At 42.7% G+C, this 26,164-nt stretch overlaps 1 protein-coding gene across 1 annotated transcript in view; it reads right to left on the reverse strand.

Annotated features, from left to right (window-relative positions):
- The window catches only part of LOC124722326, a 36,812-nt gene extending 19,804 nt beyond the window's left edge, over positions 1 to 17,008 (reverse strand). The window contains exons 1-2 of the mRNA XM_047247503.1: positions 17,003 to 17,008; positions 2,822 to 2,989 (exon numbers count right to left, since the gene is read on the reverse strand). Coding sequence (XP_047103459.1) covers positions 2,822 to 2,989; positions 17,003 to 17,008 — 174 coding nt within the window. The remainder of the gene's footprint in view (positions 1 to 2,821; positions 2,990 to 17,002) is intronic.
- Between the last annotated feature and the right edge of the window lie 9,156 nt (positions 17,009 to 26,164).

The following is a 26,164-nucleotide window of genomic DNA, read 5'->3' on the forward strand; positions in this document are numbered from 1 at the left end:
GACAGTAGGGGAAAAATGTTAAGTAATTTCATGAATAGTAGTCACAATGATTTGAACACTTTACCATAATTTGTAGTGACAGCTTGTAACTTGGAAAGTGTACAAAAACATGGGCTTTATCCCCTATGAGGTGGTTTTTAGCCAAAAGACCCCATTCCCTTTCAAATTATGCCACCTACCCTAGGTGAAGATGTATACTTCACACAAAATTTTGCTACAAAATTAAGAAGTACGTGGCAACAGATTAGAAAGATGAATATGAAGTCTTAAGAATGGCATGAAGGCACCCCACAACAAAAAGCTAAATTGGTTATGTACCACACTGGGCAGTGAGTAATGTTATCTAACACCTACATGCTGAAAGAAAAAACTAAAAAGCTAATTTTGCAATACCGGGCACCTTACCAGATAATTGAGATTATGTCCCCAGTTAATGTCAAACTGCAATGCCCAACCCAAAGCCCAATTGTCCATGTAGTAAGAACTAATTTATTTCATGTTGTACTGGAAGCACTGCCGTATTTAACAGCAGCTCCTTCTGAATGGGGAAGGGAAGCGATTGGAGAAAATACAAGGGGGGAAAGGTAAAATTAAGCATGTGACGCAGGATGTACTAATAGTCATCCTGACACTCCTAATGCCGTAAAACCATGAGGCGGCCTTGTGAGCTAATTTTTTGTGTTTGCTAATTAGTTATTAGGGATATTTGTGAGTGTATATTCTGGTAATGTGTCTATTTCTTTCATGAGACAGGCTCGAAGGAGACATTCTTGTTTAGTTAATAGGTTATGGGAAATTTTAGGTGAAATTTTCTGTGGAGTGTTAGTGGAACCTTAGGGTGTCCAATTTAGTTTAGAAGGGAATCAATGATGTTACATGGTGCAGAAAGTTTGTTGTTTGTTAAATACATGGTTTGTGTAGAGGCAGTCATGCAGACTTTTAAAGGCAACAGGTTGGCAGTAAATGAGTGATGGTGTGTTCATGTTACACACCTTTGGCCTTTAACTTTAAAGATATTTCATAAGGGATGTTTCCTAGGTCGCTTTAGTCAGTGAAGAAAACAAGGAATTTGAGAAAGTACTACTCTCCACCATGGAATAACTACAATGCCAAGTTGGGCTACTCACTGTTTGTCCCCCACAAAATGAACACACACAGTCCTCAAGTCATGTGAGTACACCCTAACCAGTAGTTGTAGTTTGCATCTGCTACAAACAAGGCTATTTCAGCTGTGTACAGCAAATATAACTGCATGAGCAGGGATTGTTGATAAATGCTATGTGATGCAATTTCTTAGGACATTTTTCCAGTTACCTGCCACCATCACTGGAACAACAACACTTAACACAAACTCCTCATTATGTAACTGCAAAACCCATCTTTCAAGACTACGCCCATGAAAACCTAACCTACTTCAATGGCATGCTATACCTGACCCTTCTTGCTTCCCTGAATCAGATGATATCAGCACAAAATAGTCACTTAATGATGGACCACCTGCTTGATGACATGAAAATTTATTGCACCGAACACCACCACTAACTTAACACTACACAGGAATTAGCATAACTCTCATAAATATTGTGTATGTCACCTGAGATGTAGAGTTGCCAAAATCCCACCTTTATTTTTCTTTAACCTGCAGGCCCATAGCAGTCATGTCAGAATCAGTGACTACGTCTCATTGAGTGAGTAAAGGAGTGAAAACAAAACAAGGGGCCCTGACACACCATGTTTGAGAGTTGCAAGAGTCAGATCATGTATACTATATGATATTAAAATGGAAAGAGGCCACACAAAGGGGAAAATTAAGCAAGAAGCGTTTGCTCTGAATTCATGCAGTAGCAGTAGAATGTAAAGTGCAGGGTGTTGCTGCCCAACTCTTAAGCAGTAATCCAGTATCCAGATTAATCTATGACAGGAAGAAATGTAGCAGTATAGAATTTTAGTGGCATGGAAAGCAGCCCAGGACTGTAATCAGACCACAGTCACAGATAGCAGGCCAAACAGTGCCCCTACCAATGCAGCAATTCAGCATAAGCCTCTACTTCTGTACCATCACTCCCATGTGCCAACTACCTACAAGTGGAACAGTCTTCAAGAAGCTTCTGCATTTTGACACATTGACACACAACAGATGAACCCTGGTCATCAGCCTCTGCCCCAGAGATTTCCAACACAGAAACACTGCTCTTCTGTAAACTCAGCTGGGGCATCAGTATTTAAAACCCCTGGTACAGCCTGTCACCATTGGTACAGTTGGGCTGTAGTATGATGCGCAGCTGGTGCCAGATGTCGTCTAACATGACGCAGCCACTCCCAGTTTCTCTGGGCCACGAACCAACAACCACCGTCTGACTGCCTGAGCTCCAGCAGTCAGAAACCTGGTGCCACCTCATGGTCCAAACCATGCAGCAAGTTCCAGCCAGTTCCACACTCAGGGAGAACCACTGCCACCCACTGCTGCTCTACAGCTTGCAGTTCTGTGTTCATCAGCTACATATCTGGGTAGTTCTGTCGGGGCCACTAGTTTAGCCCTGGCTACTGGCTGCCTCACTTTGCTTCACCATCCCATCTCATACTCCCAGCGTGCTCAGATCCCAGGAGCCTCGCCCATGCCTACTGTCTGTCTCTCTGTCACAGATGCACTGCTCTGTGTTCATGTATGATCATTAATAGAGAGTTCTGGCAATAGACTAGCTGTCTGCATCATATGCACCACCACCATGCACCTCCATCAGAGAGCCATTTGTCCGTATGTTCCAAAAGCATACCCCATTACATTCAATTAAACATTACATTTAGGACAACAATGACTTACCTTATGTACAATATTTTCATCAGATGTCTGAATTCCATTTGCTTCTTTCAGTTCTCTCTCCCTCTGAACTGCCTCATCAATTTCTTGTTGAATTCTTGTTGTTGCAGGCCGAGGAGGCTGAGTATGCTGTTGTTCACTTGAACTCAGAGTTTTATGTAGGAAACGAAACTACAAAAACAAACAGTTGAAATCATAAGAACTGTGTTAACAGTCACATATAAAAACTAAGAATTTAAAACTTTTCCACAACTATTTTATCAAAAAGTCTACATATTATCCATTTTCTAATGATGGCCACATTGTCAATAATGATCAATGGACATACATAGTATATACTAGCAGCACACAGTGGCCTGAAACCCAGCATGCTTTGCATCAAATCATTAAGGGTTAGTAGTGGGAGGGTAACCCTATGTGCCAACTGAATTTTGCCTCTCAGTATCAGTTTTTAAGAACTTCAAAGGTAGGAATTTTAGTTACAGTGTGAGAGCGTGTGTGCGTGTTCTCATGACCTATGCTTAGTTTTAAGCTGCCCACAATATCCGCTTGCCGATTTTATTGCTGTGCACATCACTATGTGGGTTTGGATGTTTGGCTTCCCACGTATGGACTCTCATCATAAGTTCATTTTCTCTCAAGGGGGCTGTGCTGCCCAGCTATTATCAAGCCACCATAGTCCCATGAAGCAACTACACAGTCAGTGTAGAGGAGCAACGTTATCATGCCTGTGCCGATACCAAAGTGGCGATGAAGGACATTCTTAAAAATTTCGTGTTGTAATTTACACCCCCTTTTCATAGTGTAACACTGGGCCACAATGTGGGCTCAGTTTTTCAGCTGCAGCTGACACTGATGGACCAGAACACAGACTTGGTTCACATCCTTGCCTAGCTGGAGGGGACCAGGCACACACTGGGCATTTTTCTTCACTGCCCCGATTATTTTTTCTGGTTTCAGTGAGACTACGAAAAGGTGGGAGAATTACCTTCCCCCACTTCTTGCTGCACTTACACATAAGGGGTATCATTTATCTAGTTGATAAGGCTATTGATAAGGCAGCCTTCTTGTCCAGCAATGTGGGTTTCTATGAAGTTGTCCAGAATTTTAAGCTCTGCTCCAAGCTTGAGAAAATCTCTTAACGAGCTTTGTCAGTTACTTATGCAGAATTTTGGTCATCAAACCCATGTGGTGGTGGTGGTGGTGGTGGTGGTGGCGGTGTGGTTGCAGTTTAACCAACACAACAAGTGCCTTGAGCAGTTGTGTGTGGCCTGGATGGCTGATCTGCAGCACCTCTTATGCAAATGATGTTTTGAGTGTCCAAATGTATGCTATCTCTTATGCAGACTCACTAATTTGGGACACGATTGTCCGGTTAGCTCCTGATCCTAATGTTCAGACTAGGGCATTGACCTTTAGCCATTGTTGCCACCAAAACGTCACTGGAGCATCTCTTTGGGTGTGGATCAAGCATGATGTACATTTTTCTCATGTATGACTGGCTCAGCATTCTCCATTAGGTGCTCATGCTTTCCACAAATGAGCTATGCTGTCTAGCAGTTGTCCCCCTGGCATTGCATGCTCATCTATTCCACTGGCTGCATGGATGCATTGCACTTGGGTATTACTTGTATGAATGCATTGGTGCTAAGTTGTGTGTGCTGGTTGGTGATCAAGCTTGACACTGAACATCTGGGTTTTGCTTGTGGGGCCTGTACACAGAACTAGCCTACACTGCTGCACCAGGTCTCTCCTTGGTCAGTCCCAGAGCACCATTGAGATAGGGTGCACATCAGTTTCAGTGGTCCATTTTTGTGCAGCTTGTGGTGGTTGGTGGTTAACGCATTGTCCAATTTCACATATGAAGCTAAGCTGTCCTCTACATCGTCTACTGCAGCTGTTCATGTGTTTTATTTTTTTTTTTTTTTGCCACCGAGGAATCCCCTGGGACCCTCTTGTCCAATAATGGGAGGCCATTTGTGTCAAGGAAGTTTGAAGACTTTTGCATCCACAATGGTATCCAGCATCTGACTATATCCCCACTTCACCTGGCTTCTAACTCTGAGGTGGAGCACTTCATGTATACATTTAGGACCCAAATGAGGATGTCTGTGTATGCTTGTCATCGTATGTTAGACATATACTCTTGGGACACCCCTTACAAGTTCTGAATTGCATGTAGTGTGTTTTTTCAAAGTTTAGTGACAAAGAATTGGCTAGGAACCAGTGATTAATGTCCACAAATATTTTATTGGCTGATCTTTCTAAGACTACACTTGATTTGCTATTTATTGCAATGTTTGTATCATCGGCAAACAAAACAAACTTGGCATCTGGTAATGTTACTGATGAAAGGTCATTGATATACACAAGAAAACGTAAGGGCCCCAAAATGGAACCTTGTGGGACCCCACATGTAATTAGTTCCCAGTTGGATGATGCCTGATAGCTTGATACATGTCTCTTTCGTAATAACACCCTTTGTTTCCTGCCAGAGATATGAGATTTGAACCATTTTGCAGCATTTCCTGTTACACTATAATATTCTAGTTTACTTAAAAGGATATTGTGATTTACACAGTCAAATGCCTTTGACAGATCACAAAATATACCAGTCGCCTGCAATTTTTTGTCTAATGAATTAAGCACATTTTCACTGTAAGTGTAGATAGCCTTCTCAATATCAGAACCTTTTAGAAATCCAAACTGTGACTTTGACAGTATGTTATTTGAGATAAGATGGTTATAAAGACGACTGTACATTACTTTTTCGAAAATTTTTGAGAATGCTGGCAACAGTGAAATTGGACGGAAATTTGATGCTATTTCTTTATCTCCCTTCTTAAACAGTGGCTTAACTTCAGCATATTTCAGCCATTCAGGAAATATTCCACGGATAATCGACTGGTTACACAGATAGCTTAATATGTTTCCAGAATGAGATTTTCACTCTGCAGCGGAATGTGCGCTGATATGAAACTTCCTGGCAGATTAAAACTGTGTGCCCGACCGAGACTCGAACTCGGGACCTTTGCCTTTCGCGGGCAAGTGCTCTACCAACCGAGCTACTGAAGCATGACTCACACCCGGTACTCACAGCTTTACTTCTGCCAGTACCTCGTCTCCTACCTTCCAAACTTTACAGAAGCTCTCCTGCGAAGCTCGGAGCTGCTGATCAATGAAATCCTCCACAAACGGCTGCAAATACCTTGGTATTCTCTATGATTTACAGTAAACAGGTGCTTCATTCGCTGTTGGTATCCTATGTTGTACTAATGGAGTTGCTGGTAACGGCCCTTGTGGAAAAACAAATCCTTAAATTCCCACAATAATTCTTCCATATGCTCTCTTTCTCGTCCTTTCAGATAATTTTGACACGCAATGCAGTTCTATCGCCAGTTAGTGGTTGATCGCTTCGCCTACCTCCCGAACACCAGTCTTCGTCATCTGGCACGTCTAACTTTGCTACTAAAACTAATTTCCTCAAATTCGCGTCTACAGCGCTAAAATTATCGACGTTCATGGGAACTACTCGCCCGTCGTTCCCCTCCTGTATGCGTACAACACTATGTTTCACAAAACAACCCAGTGAACCCAAATCTTCATTAACCTCCAATGGTTCAGTAACACATACTGTAGCCGCAGGTAGATTCGACTCCACACTTACCCAAAGCGATTTCCCAGTGCCACTAGACACACACTCATGCGAATTAAGCCTGAATGCTAATGTACGAGGTTCAATTGGTTTGTTCATTACGTTGAACGCCCCTCGCGACAGCTCTGCATTGACAACAGTTTCCCCTAGCGGAAATAACATTCCACCAAGTTCCGCAGTTCATTGTCCAAGGTCAATTTTGCCATGATGTTGATGCAAGAAATCTACTCCTAGGATCATGTCGTAGCCCTCACGTACCCATGGTACTACCTCCATGCAAGCATTAAATCGGACTTTCCCTATTCGAAAGTCAACTGTCACTGACCCCAGAGGTGTGACCTCCTCATCCCCCACTCCACGCAACCTATAACGTGGTGGGTCTAGCTTCCTTCGTCCCCTTATATTTTTAGTAGTCACTGACACTAGCGCCCCTGTGTCCAACAAAATCTTAAACGTTTTAGTTCCTATGGATCCAACCACTGAACATTCCACCGCCGCATACGTATTCGTAGCATTGAAATTAAACGGGAGCCCCTTTACGTGGGTCTTGGGCCCCCTCTGTCGTTTAACGATTGTCCACCTCTCCTATCTCCACTTCTCCATCCTGCACGCTGCTGATTTCCACCTCTTCCTCTATTCCTTGGCGACTGGGTACGCTGCCTCTGCACATGTCCCGTACGACCACACTTAAAACATTTCACACCTGCCGTAAACACTGTTTGCCTCTCGCGTGCCCCTGTTGCCACGTCTATTTCCTCAGATTGAATTGCCAGCTGAATGGCCGAATACAAATCTTTCGGAGTCCCTTCACGCACTTTTCGTGACATATGCGCCGGTAACCCTCCCAAAAATACATCAAGTGCTCTTTGCTCAGCCTCCTGCAACAGAACGCTATTCACTTCATCGCTCTGACCCAACTCGTAAGTATACTCATTAATTTCCCTTATCCTGTCCGCAAATTTCTCCACTGTCTCCCCCTGTCTCTTAGTAATTGTACTTACCCTCTCCCTAAAGTACCGAGCGCTATTTTGTTTCTTGTATTTTTGTAAAAGCCCTTTCTTGAACTGTTTAAACTGTCCTGCCTTCCTTAAGGTCTCAGAACACCTTACATATGTTTTCGCTTCACCTGTTAGTCTAATCTTGGCTATATGTAACAACTGCTCGTCAGACCAACCATTCATCACCACTGAAGTCTCCAAGTCCTCCACAAACGAACGCACATCCTCAGATGCCTTGCCAGAAAACAGAATAATCAAACTTGCCGCGGCTGCATCAATCTCCTTCACCCTAGGCATGAACGACTGATCAGATGCGGTTTCCCGCTCACTTCTAGATGTTAATTCATTTCTCAACTGCGTATTGTCTGCTGTCAACTGTGCTACTTTTTCCAACAAAATCCGCGCCGCTTGTGGTTCCGACACACCTTGCCTCCTTGACTCTGCCACTATGTTGCTTTCGTTCCCAGTTAGTCCCGAAACAAATCGATTAAGTACAAGAATAATCTGACTTCCTACAGCTCCATATCGTCATACTCAGTATCATCATTCATAAACATATACAAAAGTAATCAAATGCCACCAAACAAAAATCTTACTGCCTCAAATACACTAACACTTACTGTGACAACAAAAAATACTATGCCCACGAAAACATGTACAATGTGGCTTGCCAGGAACCATACTCGAAAAAACAAAAAAAAAAAAACGTCCAATCTCAAACAGAACAATTTTGGCAGCACTCACCACATCTTGTGACCATAATGCAGGTGGTGGGCTCGAACGTCATACTGGACAGACGACGTCCGCTATTATGACACTAAATGTAATGGCTGATTGCCAGGAGGTGCCGACAGCCGGCTGAGCAGTCTTCTTCCCCATTCATTCAGCGCTGCTCCGCTGGGAGCTGTAGGCCGGCCCCGCTGCTGCTTCTTCCTCGCTGGCGTAGCTGAGAACGCGGCGGCAATGACCACCCGCGATCTGGCGTCCGAATCTGCTGCCCTTGCCTCGGGAAGTGTCCAGCGTTTGTCGGGAGCCGAGACGACTGCCCGCAGTAGTGAGCTGAAGGGTGGCCCGCCTGGCTTGCTGCGGACCCCGCGTCGGTCTCAGAGAGTCGAACCAACGACCCGGCGTGGACTGGGACGCTGGCGCCCCATCTGTTGCTGTATGTAGCCCGGTGGTGTGATACGCCCCGCCGTCCAGGAGAGCTGCCACACTTGAATGAATCTCGTTAGAAAATGGCACTTATTTATACTTGGCTGTGCGCCAATGCTTTACCAAGAGGGCCGCTTTGCATCACGCATGCATAACACTTAGGTTGGCCAGTGGCCCTCTTCTGCTTGTGACTTGCGCCATGGAAATTGCTGTGTGCGCCCTCTCTGGCAGTTCTAGGCCCCTGTGGCCTCTATTTGCCTTCGCAACTGCTGGTATGCGTAACGTACTGCAATCTGGCTAGCACCTGCCTGTAACTCGTGGTCCAAATATCACACAAAACTAACTTTCCCTATCCTAAGCGGTGTTGCCGCTGCAGTACAAACAGAAATATCGAAGCACATCTAGTAAGCACTAAGAGCAAATACTTACGGAAAAAAAATCCGAGCAGCAATTGAAATCAACTCTGTACACATGCCAAATCCTTGTTGGAGACCCCTACATGATAGGGTGGTAGTCAAATGAACATGTAGAACTGTGTCCAGACTTCAGACTCTGTCAAGTGCAGCACTACATGAGTCTGCAGACAGGCTCTCTGATGGGTCATAGCAGTACACACAATTGTTTCCAGACTTTGATTTTCTAATACATCCACCATCTGCACCACTCATTGAATCTCTTATAGGTATGAAGTGACTGTTATTATACTTTTCATGATCATCCTGTCCAAAATGCATGCATCTGCATCTTCAAGGAGACTTAGGACTGTTTAGTAGGTTGGCATATAAGACGCTCAAATATTTTCATAGAAAATCAATGAACACGTGGGTATGTTAGCAATAAGAGCGTATACAAATGGCAAGGTGTCAAGAAAATATGAAAAATGACATAAAATTGGTAAAATTGAGGGAACGCCTGGTATTATCACGTAAAACTGAAGTAAATACATGAACATTGAGGGAAATACGATGAAGTATGTAAAATAGTGAAAACCTCGTAAAATTACGGAAGTTGAGTGGGCATACTTCAAATTAGAAAAAAATTACCAGTAATATTGAGTGAAATCGATAATATTACATGTTTTGGAGGAGGAGAGTGAACTGATGCTGAATATAGGCCTAAATACCTTAATAGTGGAAAGAGAAGGAATTCTAGAGACAACAATATTGTCTCACACATGAGCAATACAGCCTCACATCGGACCATGACTTCTATGTGCAAGAGGGAGGCTAGCAGGAACGGTGGTAAACTGCATGATATTTATTTCCTCGTAAGATCTCACTGTTTCTTTGTATGCATTTTCGGCTATCAACAGTCATTTTATATGGTGGTTGTGAACATATCATAATTTCCGAACCGTAATTGAGCTTGAACTCCCTAAACAGTAGGCATCATACAACTTCAGAAACCTATGTAGTGTTTGTGTAACAAAGAATCCGGTGTTTTCTTTGGTATTCAAGGTAGATGTTTTATCACCTTACAGTTTGTCACCGTACTTTATCGTAGAAAAACTTGCGTGTGGAATGTATGTCATGCGCTGGAAATATATTTCTTACATTGGAATATTAACAACGTTGCATTCTACATGACTAATGATTGGTTGGAAACTGGACAGCTCTAGCATTATGGTATGTTTAAGGGGAGAATCATGTAGCCCTTGGAATGCATTTATGTTCCACAATCATTTCTCTCTTTCCGATATCTCCTTGGCGTAGACACCAAATATCTGAACAATAGTTCAGATTTGTTAGCACAAGTGATGTATGTAAAATGTTTTAGCCTTTTTTCTAAATCGCAGACTGGGGTTTGTGAGTTACTGCAAACCGTGTGTGTGTGTGTGTGTGTGTGTGTGTGTGTGTGTGTGTGTGTGTGTGCGTGTACATTTTCTTGACAGTTGTCCTGTATAAAGAGTTATTCCAGCACGGAGTGCAATTTCACATGTCAAACACCAGTGCTATGCATTTGTCTGTTTCCTCATAAGATGAATTTTCCATTGCTGGCGATCATTTCATAGGAATGATGTGAGCATAGCATAATTTCTGAAGGGTAATCGGATTTGAGCACTGGGTATTATACACCAACGAAAAGTATATTGTGCATGCATAACACAGAGTCTATGGTTTTCTTTGCTGCAGAAGGAAGTAGTTTTATCATCTTAAAGTTTGTCACCATGGTGAGTGGGATAGAAAATTTGCAGCGTGGATGTATGTCAGATGTTGGACATACATGTCCTACATTAGAGTATTAAGGGCGTTGCACATCATATAGTTATAACATGTTTAAGTGCAGAGCCGTCCATCATTACGAGTGTGTGTGTGTGTGTGTGTGTGTGTGTGTGTGTGTGTGTGTGTGTGTGTTACGTTTTACGATCATTTCTCTCTTGCTAATACCTTCTTGGTACTGATCCCAGACATGAGAACAATACTACATAGCTGATAGCACAGTTGATTTATGTAAAATGCTTCCAATTCCATCCACCACCACTGGCTGGCACTGAAATTACAGAAGAGCTGGTAATTTTGCTAAAATTGATCGAACTATCAACTGTGGTGCTTATTACAGTACATTGACGGTGTCTTTTCCATCCTATCCGTCCAGTAGTGCACTGTTGATTACAACATAATGATTCACTGATATCACATACTTGTGATGGAGAGAGTCTTGGTGTTAGCAACACGTTCCATAGAAACAGTGATCGTGTACATGACTGCAATATAAGGAATCAATGGTCTTGGTCTCTTTGAAACGGAACATTGAGACATCTGCTATGCTATCACTGTGGAAAATTTGATTAAATGTAGGGGTCATCACCTTCAGACAGCTGTTTGGAAACGCTCCACAATGGTGCAAACTCTTCCAGTTTCCATATGTTGCAATGTCTTCCACATTTTTTTCAGTAAGAAACACAGCCCGTGTCTCTTATTTAAATCATTCTGTGTGCAGTGAAATCAGTATAGTTTACACCATGTGATGTCCAGCTTTCTGTGAGAGCCAATGGATGAAGCGTGTTGTTGTTGGTTTAGCATCTGACACAAAGTCGTGTTGGAAAATGTTTGGCGGAGTACAAAGATGTTGTCACACACTGCTTGGTTGTGTTACAGCAGGAAAAGAATGTATCAAACTGCTTATGAAACAACAACACACGAACTCTCTCTTTGTGATATAATCGATACAGTCTTTGTCCAGTACAGGCGACCAAACTTTACACAGGTTCATGAAAGCAAGTTTGATCACTGGTCGCCTGCACTAGTGGACTGACAAAATGTATATTTAATGGTATCATCACATATGGTCTATGAGTCTATGTCAACATGCAGATGGTATTTGTTTCCCCACTATATCGGATGAAAGAGAAATACGGTAAAATCTTAATGAGTTCTCTACCAGGTAACCTTGGCAAAGCTTTTACACTTCATAGTTTTACTCCATTGGATATTACAAAAATAACGATGGAGAGAGAGATACTATGCTGTCGACAAAGACTTGGTCACCATCACACTGCCGTATTTCTGGAGTGGTAATCATAGAAACATGATAAAGGAGATTAGGACATGAACGGATTGATTTATAGACCGTCATTCGCTATTGATGAATTGTAGCTGTTATGCTTTTGGACTTCTGTATGCAATCCACATATACTCTCCATGGTTGCGAACTTCCTCCTGTACATTAGTGTGCTATTTTTCTCGTCGTGACAGCTCTCTACCTGTCAGCCTTCTATAACGGAACAGTGCTGCGGAATGTAATGGGATTTCGAGAGAATCAGCATGGGTCTGCAACTTAGTGGGGGACATCTTTTACTTATCAAAATCAGCTAGATTCAAATGTTGTATACCGAAGTCTGTAAGATTAATGAGATTACAACAGGTAAGCGATATTCTGACGAAAGGGGCGTTAAGAGATGAGCTGTATGCCGTTTTCTTCTAACAAGGGAACCTCCCCTTCGCACCTCCCTCAGATTTAGTTATAATTTGGCACAGTGGATAGGCCTTGAAAAACTGAACACCAATCAGTCGAGAAAACAGGAAGAAGTTGTGTGAAACTATGAAAAATACGCAAAATATACAAACTGAGAAGTTCATGGGCAACATCAAGGACGATATTGGCACAGGAGCGCCGTGGTCCTGTGGTTAGCGTGAACATCTGCGGAGCGAGAGGTCCTTGGTTCTACCCTCGAGCGAAAAGTTTACTTACTTTATTTTTGCAAAGTTATGATCTGTCCGTTCGTTCATTGACGTCTCTGTTCACTGTAATAAGTTTAGTGTCTGTGTTTTGCGACCGCACCGCAAAACCGTGCGATTAGTAGACGAAAGGACGTGCCTCTCCAATGGGAACCGAAAACATTTGATCCTGGAAAACATGTCTGATATATTCTATACGACACTGGTGACGGCATGTGCGTTACATGACAGGAATATGTTGTTGACCCACCTAACTTGCACACTTGGCGAATGGGTAAAAAGATTCTTCTACCTTGCCCGATTTAGGTTTTCTTGTGGATGTGATAATCACTCCCAAAAAAGTTATGAAAACATTAGAGTTTGTCACATAAACTGCAACAAATGAATGCAACAGTTTCACAGTCGCACAGTTTTCTCTGTGCTCTGTCAAAACATATGTTTTTAACGTTTTCAAATTTTTCCGTGTGTAGACCGTCAAATCCTGCATATGTCCAAGCAAATCTGAACATGTCCTGGAATTTTGGAGAGCTAAATTGATTATGTGTGAGTGCCTGAACTCTGATAATTGTCTGAAAATTAAAATTTAAACTTTTTACTGGAAGGAACACTTGAATCAAGGACCTCTTGTTCTGCAGCTGGTCACGCTAACCACGGGACCACGGCGCTCCTGTGACCACATATCCTTGAGGTTGCCTATGTTCCCATGGACTACTCAGTTTGTATATTTTGCTTATTTTTTCATAGTTCCACACAACTTCTTCCTGTTTTCTCGATTGAACTGTGTCCAGTTTTTCAAGGCCTATCCACTGTACCAAATTATAACTAAATCTGAGGGGGGTGCGACGGGGAGGTTCCCTTGCAAGTATTGTGGGCAAGCATATTACAGCCTCTCACATATGTCTCGCAAGGTGACTGCAGTGAGAAAATTAGGAGCTAATACGAAGGTTTCTACAGACAGACAATTAGCAGCAAGAGTTACGTCTCTTATTTTCTCGATAAGTAAGAGACAACATTCTTCCACAAGTTTTGTGAACCTATAAATGGATGGAGTGACATCTTAAAAGGTAGACTAAATTTACATTTACATTTATATGTTTAGATTTCAAGCTATCGTATGGTATGAGGTGGAGGGTACATTGTACCACTATTAGTCATTCCATTTCCTATTCCACTCACAAATAGAGGGAAGGTAAAAGACTACCTATATGTCCCCTATGAGCATTATCTTATCTTTGTGGTTATTATGCGAAATGTATGTTGGCAGCTGTAGAGTTCTTCTGCAGTCAGCTTCAAATGTCGGTTCTCAATAGTCTTCCTCGAAAAGAACATCTTCCCTCCAGGGATTCCCATTTTAGTTCTCGAAGGATCTGCTCACTAATTTTGCAGGAGCCATTAGGAACGCTTCAATACGGATGTATTCTCAGGGAAAACTAGTTCCGCAGACTCATACTCGTTTGGGATGTGGCAGTGAGTAGACAGGTATTCTGGTATTTGCTCACTGCGTCAGCCTTTCCAGGATATTTCGAAAACACATCTCAGAATGTTTCAGTTTGCAGGAGGGATGTGGGGAAGCATATTGTTCAACACCCTGGTGTTTACCCAACGGCATTAAACGCCCAGTCCTTTTGAGAAGGATAGGACAACTTTTGCGAATATGGAATCATCAACAGACGTCCAGCACAGCGAGCAGCGGGTTGTCGGCTCGGAGTGGTACAGCCCTGATACACAGGCGGAGGTTTCCAACCTCGTGGCAGCTGTTGTCATAGAATCGAGCAGTGGGGGTGGAGAAGCATGTGAGACATCCTATAACCCTCATAGACTGACAGCTCTCAGCAGGATTAGTTTGGGAGCAGTGTACCAGAATTCTAAGTAACTTACTTCTACCAGCACAATAAGACCACCAAGAGATAGAACGCAGCATTTGATATCTTTAGCTATTTCACGACGATTATCACCAAATGGTTCAAATGGCTCTGAGCACTATGGGACTTAACATCTCAGGTCATCAGTCCCCTAGAACTTAGAACTACGTAAACCTAACTAACCTAAGGACATCACACACATCCATGACCGAGGCAGGATTCGAACCTGCGACCGTAGCGATCGCGAGGTTCCAGACTGAAACGCCTAGAACCGCTCGGCCACCAGTGGCCGGCCGATTATCACCTATTGGATATCAAAGGAAGTGACGACCTGGCCTTTGGGAAGCCTACAGACGTCACAGAAGCGTCTATAACGGTTACCAGGCGAGTGAAATCAAACTGCAAGAAAAAAATTACTTATCACACCAGGGGGCTTTCGTGATCAATTTAATTAATTAACATATCAACTCGATAACAATGATGTGCCACCGGGTGGATGGAAACGAGGGTGGGAATACCATGTAGATTATTCAAGAATTCGAGTGGTAATAAGATTTTTTTCGCTGCTGTGAGATCTTAACGAATTTCAATCTCTCATCTACACACGGAGAGATTATCATCGTAATAAAATCAGCTATGTTATCGAATTTATAAAGTGATATATAGTATAAACCTGGTATTTGCAACTTTTATGTGCTGTTACTTTGACAGACTTCGTATGTAACGAGACATTTGTTTGCTTTATGAGAGTTCAAAAGTGAGGAGACATCCTGTGACAGAGGTAGACCATGCTCTTATCACTCCAAAAACGAGTTTAATATTCTAATCCTGTGATGCAGGACATGTCAGATAACAGATGAGAGAATACTTAGAGGAAATATAGCTGTGCCATGGTTTTGTACAGAATTTTCACAACAAGTAACGTTACTTGCGTGATGTGAAAACGTACGGTCCGATTTTTTCTATATCTGAAAATAATTTGTGTAGAAGGGAGGGAGCTACATTCCTCGCGAGAAATTCGAGGTGTATTGACAAAACAATATTACCGTTTCGGATTTTTTAAACTGAGGAGTCTATGTCAGTGATGGAACTGTTATATGCGTCCCAGCTGCTCGTGCTTCACTTGCATTATACTGCAGTTGGTGGTGCTGGCCGCCAGCATCCAGTGGTTTCTCACCTGGATGGCTCTTCAGGTACACAATACACTCGGTGTATGGCGCTGTACTACACTTGAGGTGGCTGGTCAGTTTCCTTTTTCGTCTTGAGACACAGTGTTCAGGTAAGATAATGAGCACTACACTTGTAAAAAATATTATATAATATATTTCCCGTGTTTCTGTTGGATAGGATGTGACTTTCAACTTGCAAATACGTATAAGTATGGCGGCTGTTCGTAACACTAACAGGGGACGCACAACACTGAACACTCACTTATAACAGAACTATACAGGTGACAGGGCGTCAATTGGGGGGGCGGGGGGGGGGGGAGGAGGAGGAGGATCCGGACCTATGACGGGGAAAAGGGGTTGCTACAGGAGTCCTGTATACAGGGGCAAGATGTTACAAGCACAGTGCTGCTCCAGGATGATGCCCTCTCTCCCTCCATTTATCCCTCCTAACAACTCTGATCCTCACCTCCCCTCCTTTCCTCTGTCCTTTCCCTGGACTCCCTCTTCCCCCCCCTTTCCATCCTGTTTTTCCCCCACCTACCCTCTCTCTGCCTCCCTTCTCTCCCCTGAGTCCTTTCTGCTCTCCCCTCCACTGCTTTTCCCACTCCTTCTCACATCCACCCAGCCCCCCCTTTTTCTATGTCCTCTCCCTCCATCGACTGCCCCCCTTCTCCCCATGGTAGGTCCGGATCCTCCCCCCTCCCCCCATCTGCCGCCGTGTCACCTGTATAGTGGTGTTGTAAGTGAGTGTTCAGTTTTGTGCGTCACCTGTTAGTGCTACGAACAGCCGCCATACTGTCGCTAGTTATGTTTTTTATCTTGTGCGAACAGAAACCAGACTGTCGCCATGTGTTTTTTAATTGTGCCTGTCTACTTTTATATTTTAAATTCCACAACTTAACGCCATTTTACAGTTTTTTTTACAATGTCATCGTTTTATTGTCTGTTTTTTTCTTGTTTCTTTCTATTCTCATTATGTTTTTTAACTTCTCTGTAGGCTGTAGAGCAGCATATTACATTGCTGCCAGACCGCCCCCCCCCCTCCCCCCCTCTGGGGGACAGTGGGTCGCTGTTCTAATATAGTTATTACCCATCCTTATCTTCCTCCCAGCAGCAGCTATTCATTTTTAGATCAACAGGTACCACATTGCGTACAAAATAAAGACTTACATCCATCCTATCCAACAGCCCAGCAGAGACTGCGTCCTTATCCCACCAATTTTCAGATGAAGGAGGAGAGGGGAGGGGAGGGGAGTGAAGTGAAGTAGGGCCAGCAGCGCCCTCTGGTGATAGTGTTGTGAGCTAGGTGAGTTAGTCTCTAAATCTCAAGGTGAACACACAAGATTTGATTTTCCCACTGTTCAATTTGAATTTCCCAGCATTTTTTGAATTTCCCACCAATTTTTAATTTCCCATCATTTCCAGGGGTGGGGTGAGGGAGGAGGATAATGGAGTGGTAGGGGAAGGGACACACGCTGGATGGGAAAAAACTCATGATGTCATCAGGGGGTGGGAATTATTAGTTGATCAATTAATTAATTAAATTAAAGCACAAGCATTTATCTGCATGAGTTCTGCAATGCATCTTCACCCCATCCCACTACATTGCCATTATTTGTCTAAAAGTATTCACCCCATGCTCATCTAATACCTTTCTTTTCCACTCATTGTGTAGGAGGCTCTGGATACAATCTTCAGCTGTGTGCTTCCAAGTAGTACACTTATTAAATTCGTCCCTGCTCATCACCAACATTTCCTCAACTGCACACATGGATGTTTGCATTGGAGCAGAGGAGCATCTCGCCTCTGGTGCTTTGGAAGACTGACTGGACTTTTATTAAATGAGATACAGTTCCACCACACACATTTATTAGCATGAGCTGTGAAATGTAACTTTTTTTTTCAAAGCAAGCTGGTCATTCAACAAATATTTGGAATTTAAATAGGAATGTTTCTCTGTTTTGAACTCTTTTAAGGAGTTCATTTTGTAGCCCTTATTGATTATATGCAAAATTTCTACATTAAATAAAAGTGGAGGAGGAAGAGTGTGTTTTTCACTTTTGAATTTTCTCTATCTTCATTGAGCAATGACAGACAGGGGGGGGGGGGGCAATTAAGACCCACTTTTGTGAGCACTTGCTCAATGAGACAATGGAAATTCGTATAAGTCAACTTTTGAACAAAGTTTGAAATATACAGTGGAATGATATAGAAATTTATTGAGATAACGTATAGAATTAGTAGATCTGTAGTTTTGAAACAAACAACCTCAAGTTTCACATTAAAGTGTCAAGTGACATTTTGGTTCAATGTGACTACAATTTGCGATACGAAAAATATCCCATCAGTAATCAGTTTCTTCCCACATTCATTGCAACAAATCAGGTTAACTTTTACAACGGCAGTGTAGATTCAATTCTTCATGTCAGCTAAATGTTTTGGTAAGGGAGGAACATACACATGATCTTTAATGCAAACTCAGAGAAAGAAATCCAATGGTGCCAAGTCTGGGGAGTAAGGTGGCCATGCGACTGGTCCTTCACAGCCAGTCCACCAACCTGGGAAGGGATTATTGATGAAACCTGAAACTTCTGTGAGGGAATAAGGTGTTGCACCATTTGGCTGGCAGTAAACCATCCAATCTCAGTCATCCTCATAAATCTGTGGAATTAAAAAGTTTTCAAGCACATCCAGATACCCAATACCAGTGACAGTTTTCTCCATGAAGAAGAAAGGGCCATACACTTTCATTTTGCTAAGGCCACAAAACACATTAACTTTGAGGCTGTCACATAAGTGTTCCACAATTGCTTGTGGATTTTCACTGCCCTATATTCTGCAATTGTAGGTGTTCGCCATGCGACTGATATGAAATGTTGTCTGATTGCTGTTCAGGAATGTCTATGCTCCACATCAGTGAAAGTAGCCATTTTAACTGTGCACTACACTGGCGCTCCTGCTGGCATAATGGGGTACTGATGCACTATGTGAATCAAACTTAAAGTACCAAGCAAGGTGGCATAGTGGTTAGCACACTGGACTCACATTCAGGAGGACGACAGTTCAAACCTGCATCCGCACATCCTGATTTAAGTTTTCTGTGATTTCCCTAGATCACTTCAGGCAAATACCTGGATGCTTTCTTTGAAAGGGCATGGCTGACTTCCTACCACATCCTTCCCTAACCCAATGGGTCCCCTCCACCAAATCAACCAACCAGCCAACCAAACTTAAGGTTGTTCACTACAAAATGACACATCTACCCATTCCGTAAGTTATCTCAAATAAATTTCTATATAATTCCAAAGCTCTATAGCCCTTTTTGATTCTCTCTTTATAAGCATGTTTCATTCTCAAATATTGTTGCACAATGCTTGATATGTATATGTTCACATGTTTGATGGCTCTGTGGTGGATGGTTATGTCAATGCCAGTGAAATAGCCACCAGCCATTCAAAACAAATTTTTTGTGGTGAATCTACAATCATAGTACCTTAATCTAACTTTTGGCCACTGAGCCACTGCACAAGTGTCCACTGCCAGGAGGATGAATGTGCATCTCTTGATTTTTCCGTTTCCAAGAAGAACATATGTGAGAGTTATAGCTTATTTTCAAATTACGTGACTTTCGATTCCCTGTTATTTGGGATAAAGTATGAATGTGCTTGCTGCAGTTTTCTAGTTTCCCATCATTTTAACTCATATCTTGCGGGATGTGGTTGCAATGCTGTTATAACATCGTACTAGCATTGCGAAGGATAGCTTCTGTAGTCCACTTTGTGTGAGCACTTCACTTCTAATACCTGTAGCCTGTGGTACATTACCACCCAGACTGTGGTGTCGTATCACAGCACTTTGCCTACAATGCAGAGGTTTCTTTCAATGACATGGCATGTTCACTGGTAGACCTAGCGCTCCTTAGGCAGCTGGTGCATGCAGACTGCTCCCAGGGGCGGCAATGTGTCCGGAGGACCGTTTCCCTCCTCATTGTAGTGCTAAATAAAGATTCAGGTGGGGAGATCCAAACTTAGAGTTAGGAGAAGTAGTATCGAGTGCCCATACACCTCTCAGTGAATAATATTTTGAGGAGAACTTGTGAGTGAGGTCAGCAGACACCTATCTAACATCTTTTGTCTCTGGTGTTAATGTGATAGTGCCCATACTTCAGAACTTGGGCTCTGGCGTCACTAATGCAACTAAGCAATTTTTTTAAATTCCCGCCAAAATATGAATTTCCTGCCATATTACACATACAGCAATTGACAGTGTTAGGACAATGTGTGTTCTGGCACACTTATGATTTCAAATTTATTATGCAAATTGATCATTTAGATACCTCTGTCCCTTGATGATGTCATGGGTTATCTCTAGCTGGCATGTATCACTTCCTCCACAACTCCTTTGAGAAATTCCTGAGTGGGAAATTCAAATTTTTGGCAGTAAATTAAAAAATGGCGGGAAATTCAAATATTTGGTGAGAAATAGGGCAATTGGGCCACCTAACTCCACTCACTCCTACTACGTCACCCAACACCACCACCCTTCCTACCTCCCCCCCCCCCACCCCCTCCCTCACCATTGCCACAATTCCACCCCTCCTAGACTTGTGAGGGAGCTTTAGTCTGTGCCAGGCTTCCTGAGAGGAATGATGCAGTTGTTTACTGTGTACTATGTATTCAAGGGATGAAATGTCTCTGCTGGAGAAGGGAGAGTTTAACAGGTGTACTAACTATAATCATGCAGCTGAAGACTGCACGATTAGCATCTCTTATAAAATGATGAACATTAGTCCATTTCATTTAGGTATTAATGTTAGCAATAGCTTATGTGGAACTATTTGTAGCAATAGCTAATGTGGAACTATTTGCCACATTTTTCATGCATGTGATACATAAATTCCTTTTTATATATACTTTTTTTTTAGGTTAAAGGTCTCAGGAAGCTACAGAAAGGGCAGCAGTCTAAAAGAGGACAAGACAAGCACAGGAATGTAGACCCAGCAACAATCCGTATTGTAGTTGTAAATTGTTGTAGCTGTGTTGGGAAACAATCAGAGATCCAACTGATAATAGAAAGCACTGAAGCTCAAATGATAGGCATAAATTGTAATTGTACTGCATGTTTTCTCAGAAAATTATTTTGAACAATTAGTTCAAGAGCCCATACAAAGTGTAAATGACTGCAAAAACATACTTGACCTCTTAGCAACAAATAATCCTGAGCAAAGAGGGAACATCATGATGAATACAGGGATTAGTGACCATAAGGCAACTGTAGCAAGACTGAATACTGTAACATTCAAACCAACCAAAAATAAACACAAACTACATTTATTTAAAGTAGCAGATAAAAATTCACTTGATGCCTTTCTAAGTGACAGTTTCCTCCCCTTCTCATCTGACTATGTTAGTATAGACCAGTTGCAGTTTGAATTCGAGAAAGGCTGGTGGATATGGATACAGAGGGGCATGTGTTCAGCACACTGCTCTCCCATCCATTGTCAGTTTTCGTGATCAGTGCCACCACTCCTTAATCAAGCAGCTCCTGAATTGGCCTCACAAGATCTGACTGCACCCAACTGGCCAACAGCACTCAGCACACTCAGATGGTGACCTATCCAAGTGCTAGCCAAGCCCAACATGCTTAGCTTTGATGATCTGACATGAACCGGTGTTACCACTGTGGGAAGGCCATTGGCAATTGAGATATATACACCACATAAATTAATAAGAGATGGTACTGATTCCCATGCTACACAAAATGGGTCAGAACACTGTTGCAGAAGCAACGAAGAAAGCATGTCAAATTTAAAAATCTGCAAAATTCTCAAGATTGTTAAAGTTTTACTTAGGATGAACTTCAATGCAAGATGCTTTTAATAGTTTCCACAGTGAAACTCTGTCTTGAAATCTGGCAGAAAATTCGAAGAGATTCTGGTCATATGTAAAGGACACCAGCAGCAAGATAGATTCAATACCTTCACTGAGCAACAACTATGGAGATGTCACTGATGACAGTGTCACTAAAGCAGAGTTACTAAACACAGTTTTCCAAAACTCCTTCATCAAAGAAGATGAAGTAAAAATTCCAGAATTTGAATCTCGGACAACTGCCAACAAGAGTAACGCAGAAGTAGATATCATTGGTGTAGCGAAGCAGCTTAACTTACTTAATAAGGGCAAGGCCTCTGGACCAGAATTTACATCACTAAGGTTCCTTTCAGAATATGCCGATACAATAGCTCCATACTTAACAATATATACACCCCCTTGCTCTTCGAAAGTTACATACCTAAAGACTGGAAAGTTGCACAAGTCACACCAATACCCAAAAAAGAAATAGGAGTAATCCACTGAATTACAGACCCATTTCACTAACATTGATTTTCAGTAGGATTTTGGAACATTATGAATTGTCTCAAGGAAAATGATCTGTTGACACACAGTCAGCATGGATTCATTCCTGTGAAGCACAACGAGTTCTTTATTTTCATGAAGTAACAAGTAATATCAACAGGGAATGTCAAATTGATTCCATATTTGTGGATTTCCAGAAGGCTTTTGACACCACTCCTCACAAGCATCTTCTAAATCAAATTGTGTGCCTATAGAGCATCATCTCACTTGTGTGACTGGATTCATGATTTCCTGCCAGAAAGGTCACAGTTTTTAGTAATTAATGGAAGGTCATTGAGTAAAACAGCAGTAATATCTGGCGTTCCCCAAGTAAGTCTCACAGGCCCTCTGCTGTTACTGATCTGCATAAATGACATGAGAGACAATCTGAACAGTCCACTTCGATTGTTTGCAAATGATGCAGTCAATTACTATCTTGTTAAGTCATCAGGTGATCAAAACTAATTGCAAAACGTTTTAGACAAGATATCTTTATGGTGTGAAAAGTAGCAATTCACTCTAAATAATGAAAAGTATGAAGTCATCCACATGAGTACTTGTAGGGGTAATTACACTACATAAAAGAAAATGCTTGCACGGATTTTATACTGGAAATGATCACTTTTATTATACCACACGAACACAATGCAAACATATGTTAATGTGGGAAATGAAACACTGTCGTTTTCCCCCAAAGAACCTTATTCGCAAAGAGATTGTTGCAGTTTCCTGTCGACTATCAACTTGTCACTCCCACCCAGCCCCCACCCCTTAAGTGCGGAGCACCAGGTATGGTGGGGCACTTAAACTTCACCTGTCAGCCTGCTCAAGTGCAGATAGTGCGGTGCTGATTGATGATTCTGCTGATGCATTAGGTCCCATGGTGTGAAGCTTCAGAGGGTCACAGATGTCTGGCTCTGTGAAGGGTGTGGGTTCGTTGCGAGATGTGTCGAAGTTGTTTGTGAGATTGCAGTCGGTGCTTTCATTGTCCAAGCGGGTTTTACCCGTTCAATGGAAACCTTGGTCAGCTTACCTGGAAGAAGATATCCATTGTGTGTGTGCCCCAACTCATGCTTCACCCTACTCTTTCTTGTCCAATGTCCTGGCTTGGTTGTTGCCTTTGCGGTTCAAACAGTGGGAGCCTGTTGTAGTGCCGTCAACTGTTTTGATGTCATTTGGGTCATCTGCAGGGCAGGCTCCTTCGTCGCTATGGTGTCCACCCAGGTGTGCACGCTGAGGTGATCTACTCTTGGGCATGCATGAAAGGTCAGACGCCCTTGTATTCCCGGGATAACCCATCCATTAGTAGATTGGATGAGGAGTGTCTTGTGTAAATCCATGGACAATGCATTTTTTGCCAGGAAAACAGCACCTAGTATAGGTTGGTCAATATCAGCCATAACGAAGTTCCAGTTGCATTTCTCTGGAAGCCCAATGTCCACTGTCAGTGTTTTCTGTCCATATATGTGGGTGACTGAATCATTGACTGCTTTCAAAGTGGTCTCTTCATCATGCTTGTCTGAAGGAAAGAAATTTACAGGCAGTGTGTTGAAATCTGACCTGGTATCAACCAAAAACATCCAACCCCTAGAGCGATCAGGAACAAAAAGTCTTTGTGAAGCTGTGTACCTGACAGCTGCGGGAGAAGTCGATCCGCACAATGTAGGCCTGCACTGAAATGGGGGTATCCTCCTTCCATGCATCTGTGAGTTTAGGTGTAGTTGCTTGTTGTCACAGTTGGCTGCACCTAAAGCAGGCTGTGGGACGTGTTTGGGTGCAAGCACGGCACCTTACACTTCGTAGCTTGCATGCCAAAACACTGGTGGAACCAGCAATAACCGGTGGCATTGTTCACGTGATGCGGTGGGTGCGTCGTCTGGCGAGGACGTGTGTGTGTGTGTCAGATGCCACAATGCCGCCTGGCTCTAACTGCTGCAGCTGGGCGGTCAGTTGACGAATGGCATTGCAGAGAGATCGGAAATCTTTGGTTGGGTCCAGCACTTGTCGTGTGGTTGTGGCAGCAGCAAAAGCTGGAGGTGCAACGTCAATCTGCTCCAGCAGTGCTCAGCAGGAGTCGTTAGCTGAGGTGGTTGCTGCGGTGGCCACTGTGACTTGCTGTTGCCAGATGTGCACAAGTAATGTGTCTGAGAACACGGAAGGGTCCACCATAGCATGTAAATGCTGATAAAAGTCTGAAGATGACCTGTCACCACGTTTCTCGTGGTACAGGAGCTGTGTTATCCATTGATCCACAAGTTTTGTGCAACGTGAAGTAAATGCTGTCTTGAGGGTGGTGTAAGCTTGTTGTGGTGTGGGTTGCATAATTATATCCAATAACACTGACAAAGCACGTCGGTCCAGGTTGCATATCACTGGCGTAAAATGTTCAAAATCATCAACTGTTTGTTGCTGCGCAAAAATGTTCTCCATAGTAGTGAATCAAATTTCCGAACATTCGGGAACGAAAGGCAGGGCCTGAATTTGTAATTGCGACACGGGTGGGCTGCAAGAGCCGGCGAACGGGAAGTTTGAAGCTTGTGGGAGCGGCACCGACACGGGTGATGAAAACATGAGCACATTTGGTTTGATATTGGTGTGTCCTGCGGGCTGGTTGTGTGGGGCAATATCCTCTGTGGCAGCACGGGAACTGCCGGTACACGCAGTGTGGTTGGAAATGTAACGTCGTGGACAAACTCGATATGAGATGTAGGAATCCGTGGCACTGTGAACTGAGAGGTTAGCTGCATCATGTTGAGCTCATTCTTGATATTCTGGATGAAGCCATCGATGTCATGGAAGAGGTTCTGTGCAGATGACATGTCGATATGAGATGGCATGAAAAATGTATATAGAAACTTGTCTGCTGCCACACCACTGTAGTTACGGGGTCACCACTTATGTAGGGATAATCAAACCACATAAAAGAAAATGCTTGCGTGGACTTTATACTGGAAATAATCACTTTTATTATACCGCACGAACACAATGCAAACATATGTTAACGTGAGAAATGAAACACTGTCGTTTTCCCCCAAAGAACTTCATTCGAAAAGAGAGTGTTTCAGTGTCCTGTCGACTATTGACTTGTCACTCCTGCATACTAAAAGAAATATGCTAAATTTTGGTTACAGGATAAACCACACAAATCTAAAGGCTGTAAATTCAGCTAAATACTTAGGGATTAAAATTATGAATAAATTAAATTGGAACAATCACAGTGATAATGTTGTGGGTAAAGCAAACCAAAGACTGTGATTTATTGGCCGAGCAGCTTACTAAAGAGACTGCTTAAAGCATGCTTGTCCACCCTCTTCTGGAGTATTGCTGTGTGGTTAGGGATCCACATCAGATGGGACTGATGGAGGACATCAAAAAAGTTCAAAGAAGGGCAGCTTATTTTATATTACCACAAAATTGGGAAGAGAGTGCCTCAGACACGATACATGAATTCGGGTGGCAATCATTAAAACAAAGGCATTTTTCACGGTGGCAGGATCTTCTCAAGAAATTTCAATCACCAACTTTCTCCTCCAATTGCAAAAATATTCTGCTGTGCCCACCTACATATGGAGACATAATCATCATGATAAAATAACAGAAATCAGAGTTTGCAGAGAAAGATGTAAATGCTCATTTTTCAAGCACGACATTTGAGAGTAGAATCGTAGGGAAAGAGCTTGCAGGTGGTTCAATGAACCCTCTGCCAGGCACTTAATTGTGAATTGCACAGTAATCATGTAGATGTAGATATAATTTTTATAAGTTTTTACATACATTCCTGGTTGCTGGCACAAGTTGATTATGTTCATAAATGTGATTCATTCACTGTAAATTATCAATCTGTGGTTACAATTACCACATGTACATCTACATCTACATAGATATTCCACAAGCCAATATGGTGCATGTGGGGGGGAACCCTGTCCCACTACTAGTC

Source organism: Schistocerca piceifrons, chromosome X (assembly GCF_021461385.2).
Source record: "Schistocerca piceifrons isolate TAMUIC-IGC-003096 chromosome X, iqSchPice1.1, whole genome shotgun sequence".
Classification (NCBI taxonomy): Eukaryota; Metazoa; Arthropoda; class Insecta; order Orthoptera; family Acrididae; genus Schistocerca; species Schistocerca piceifrons.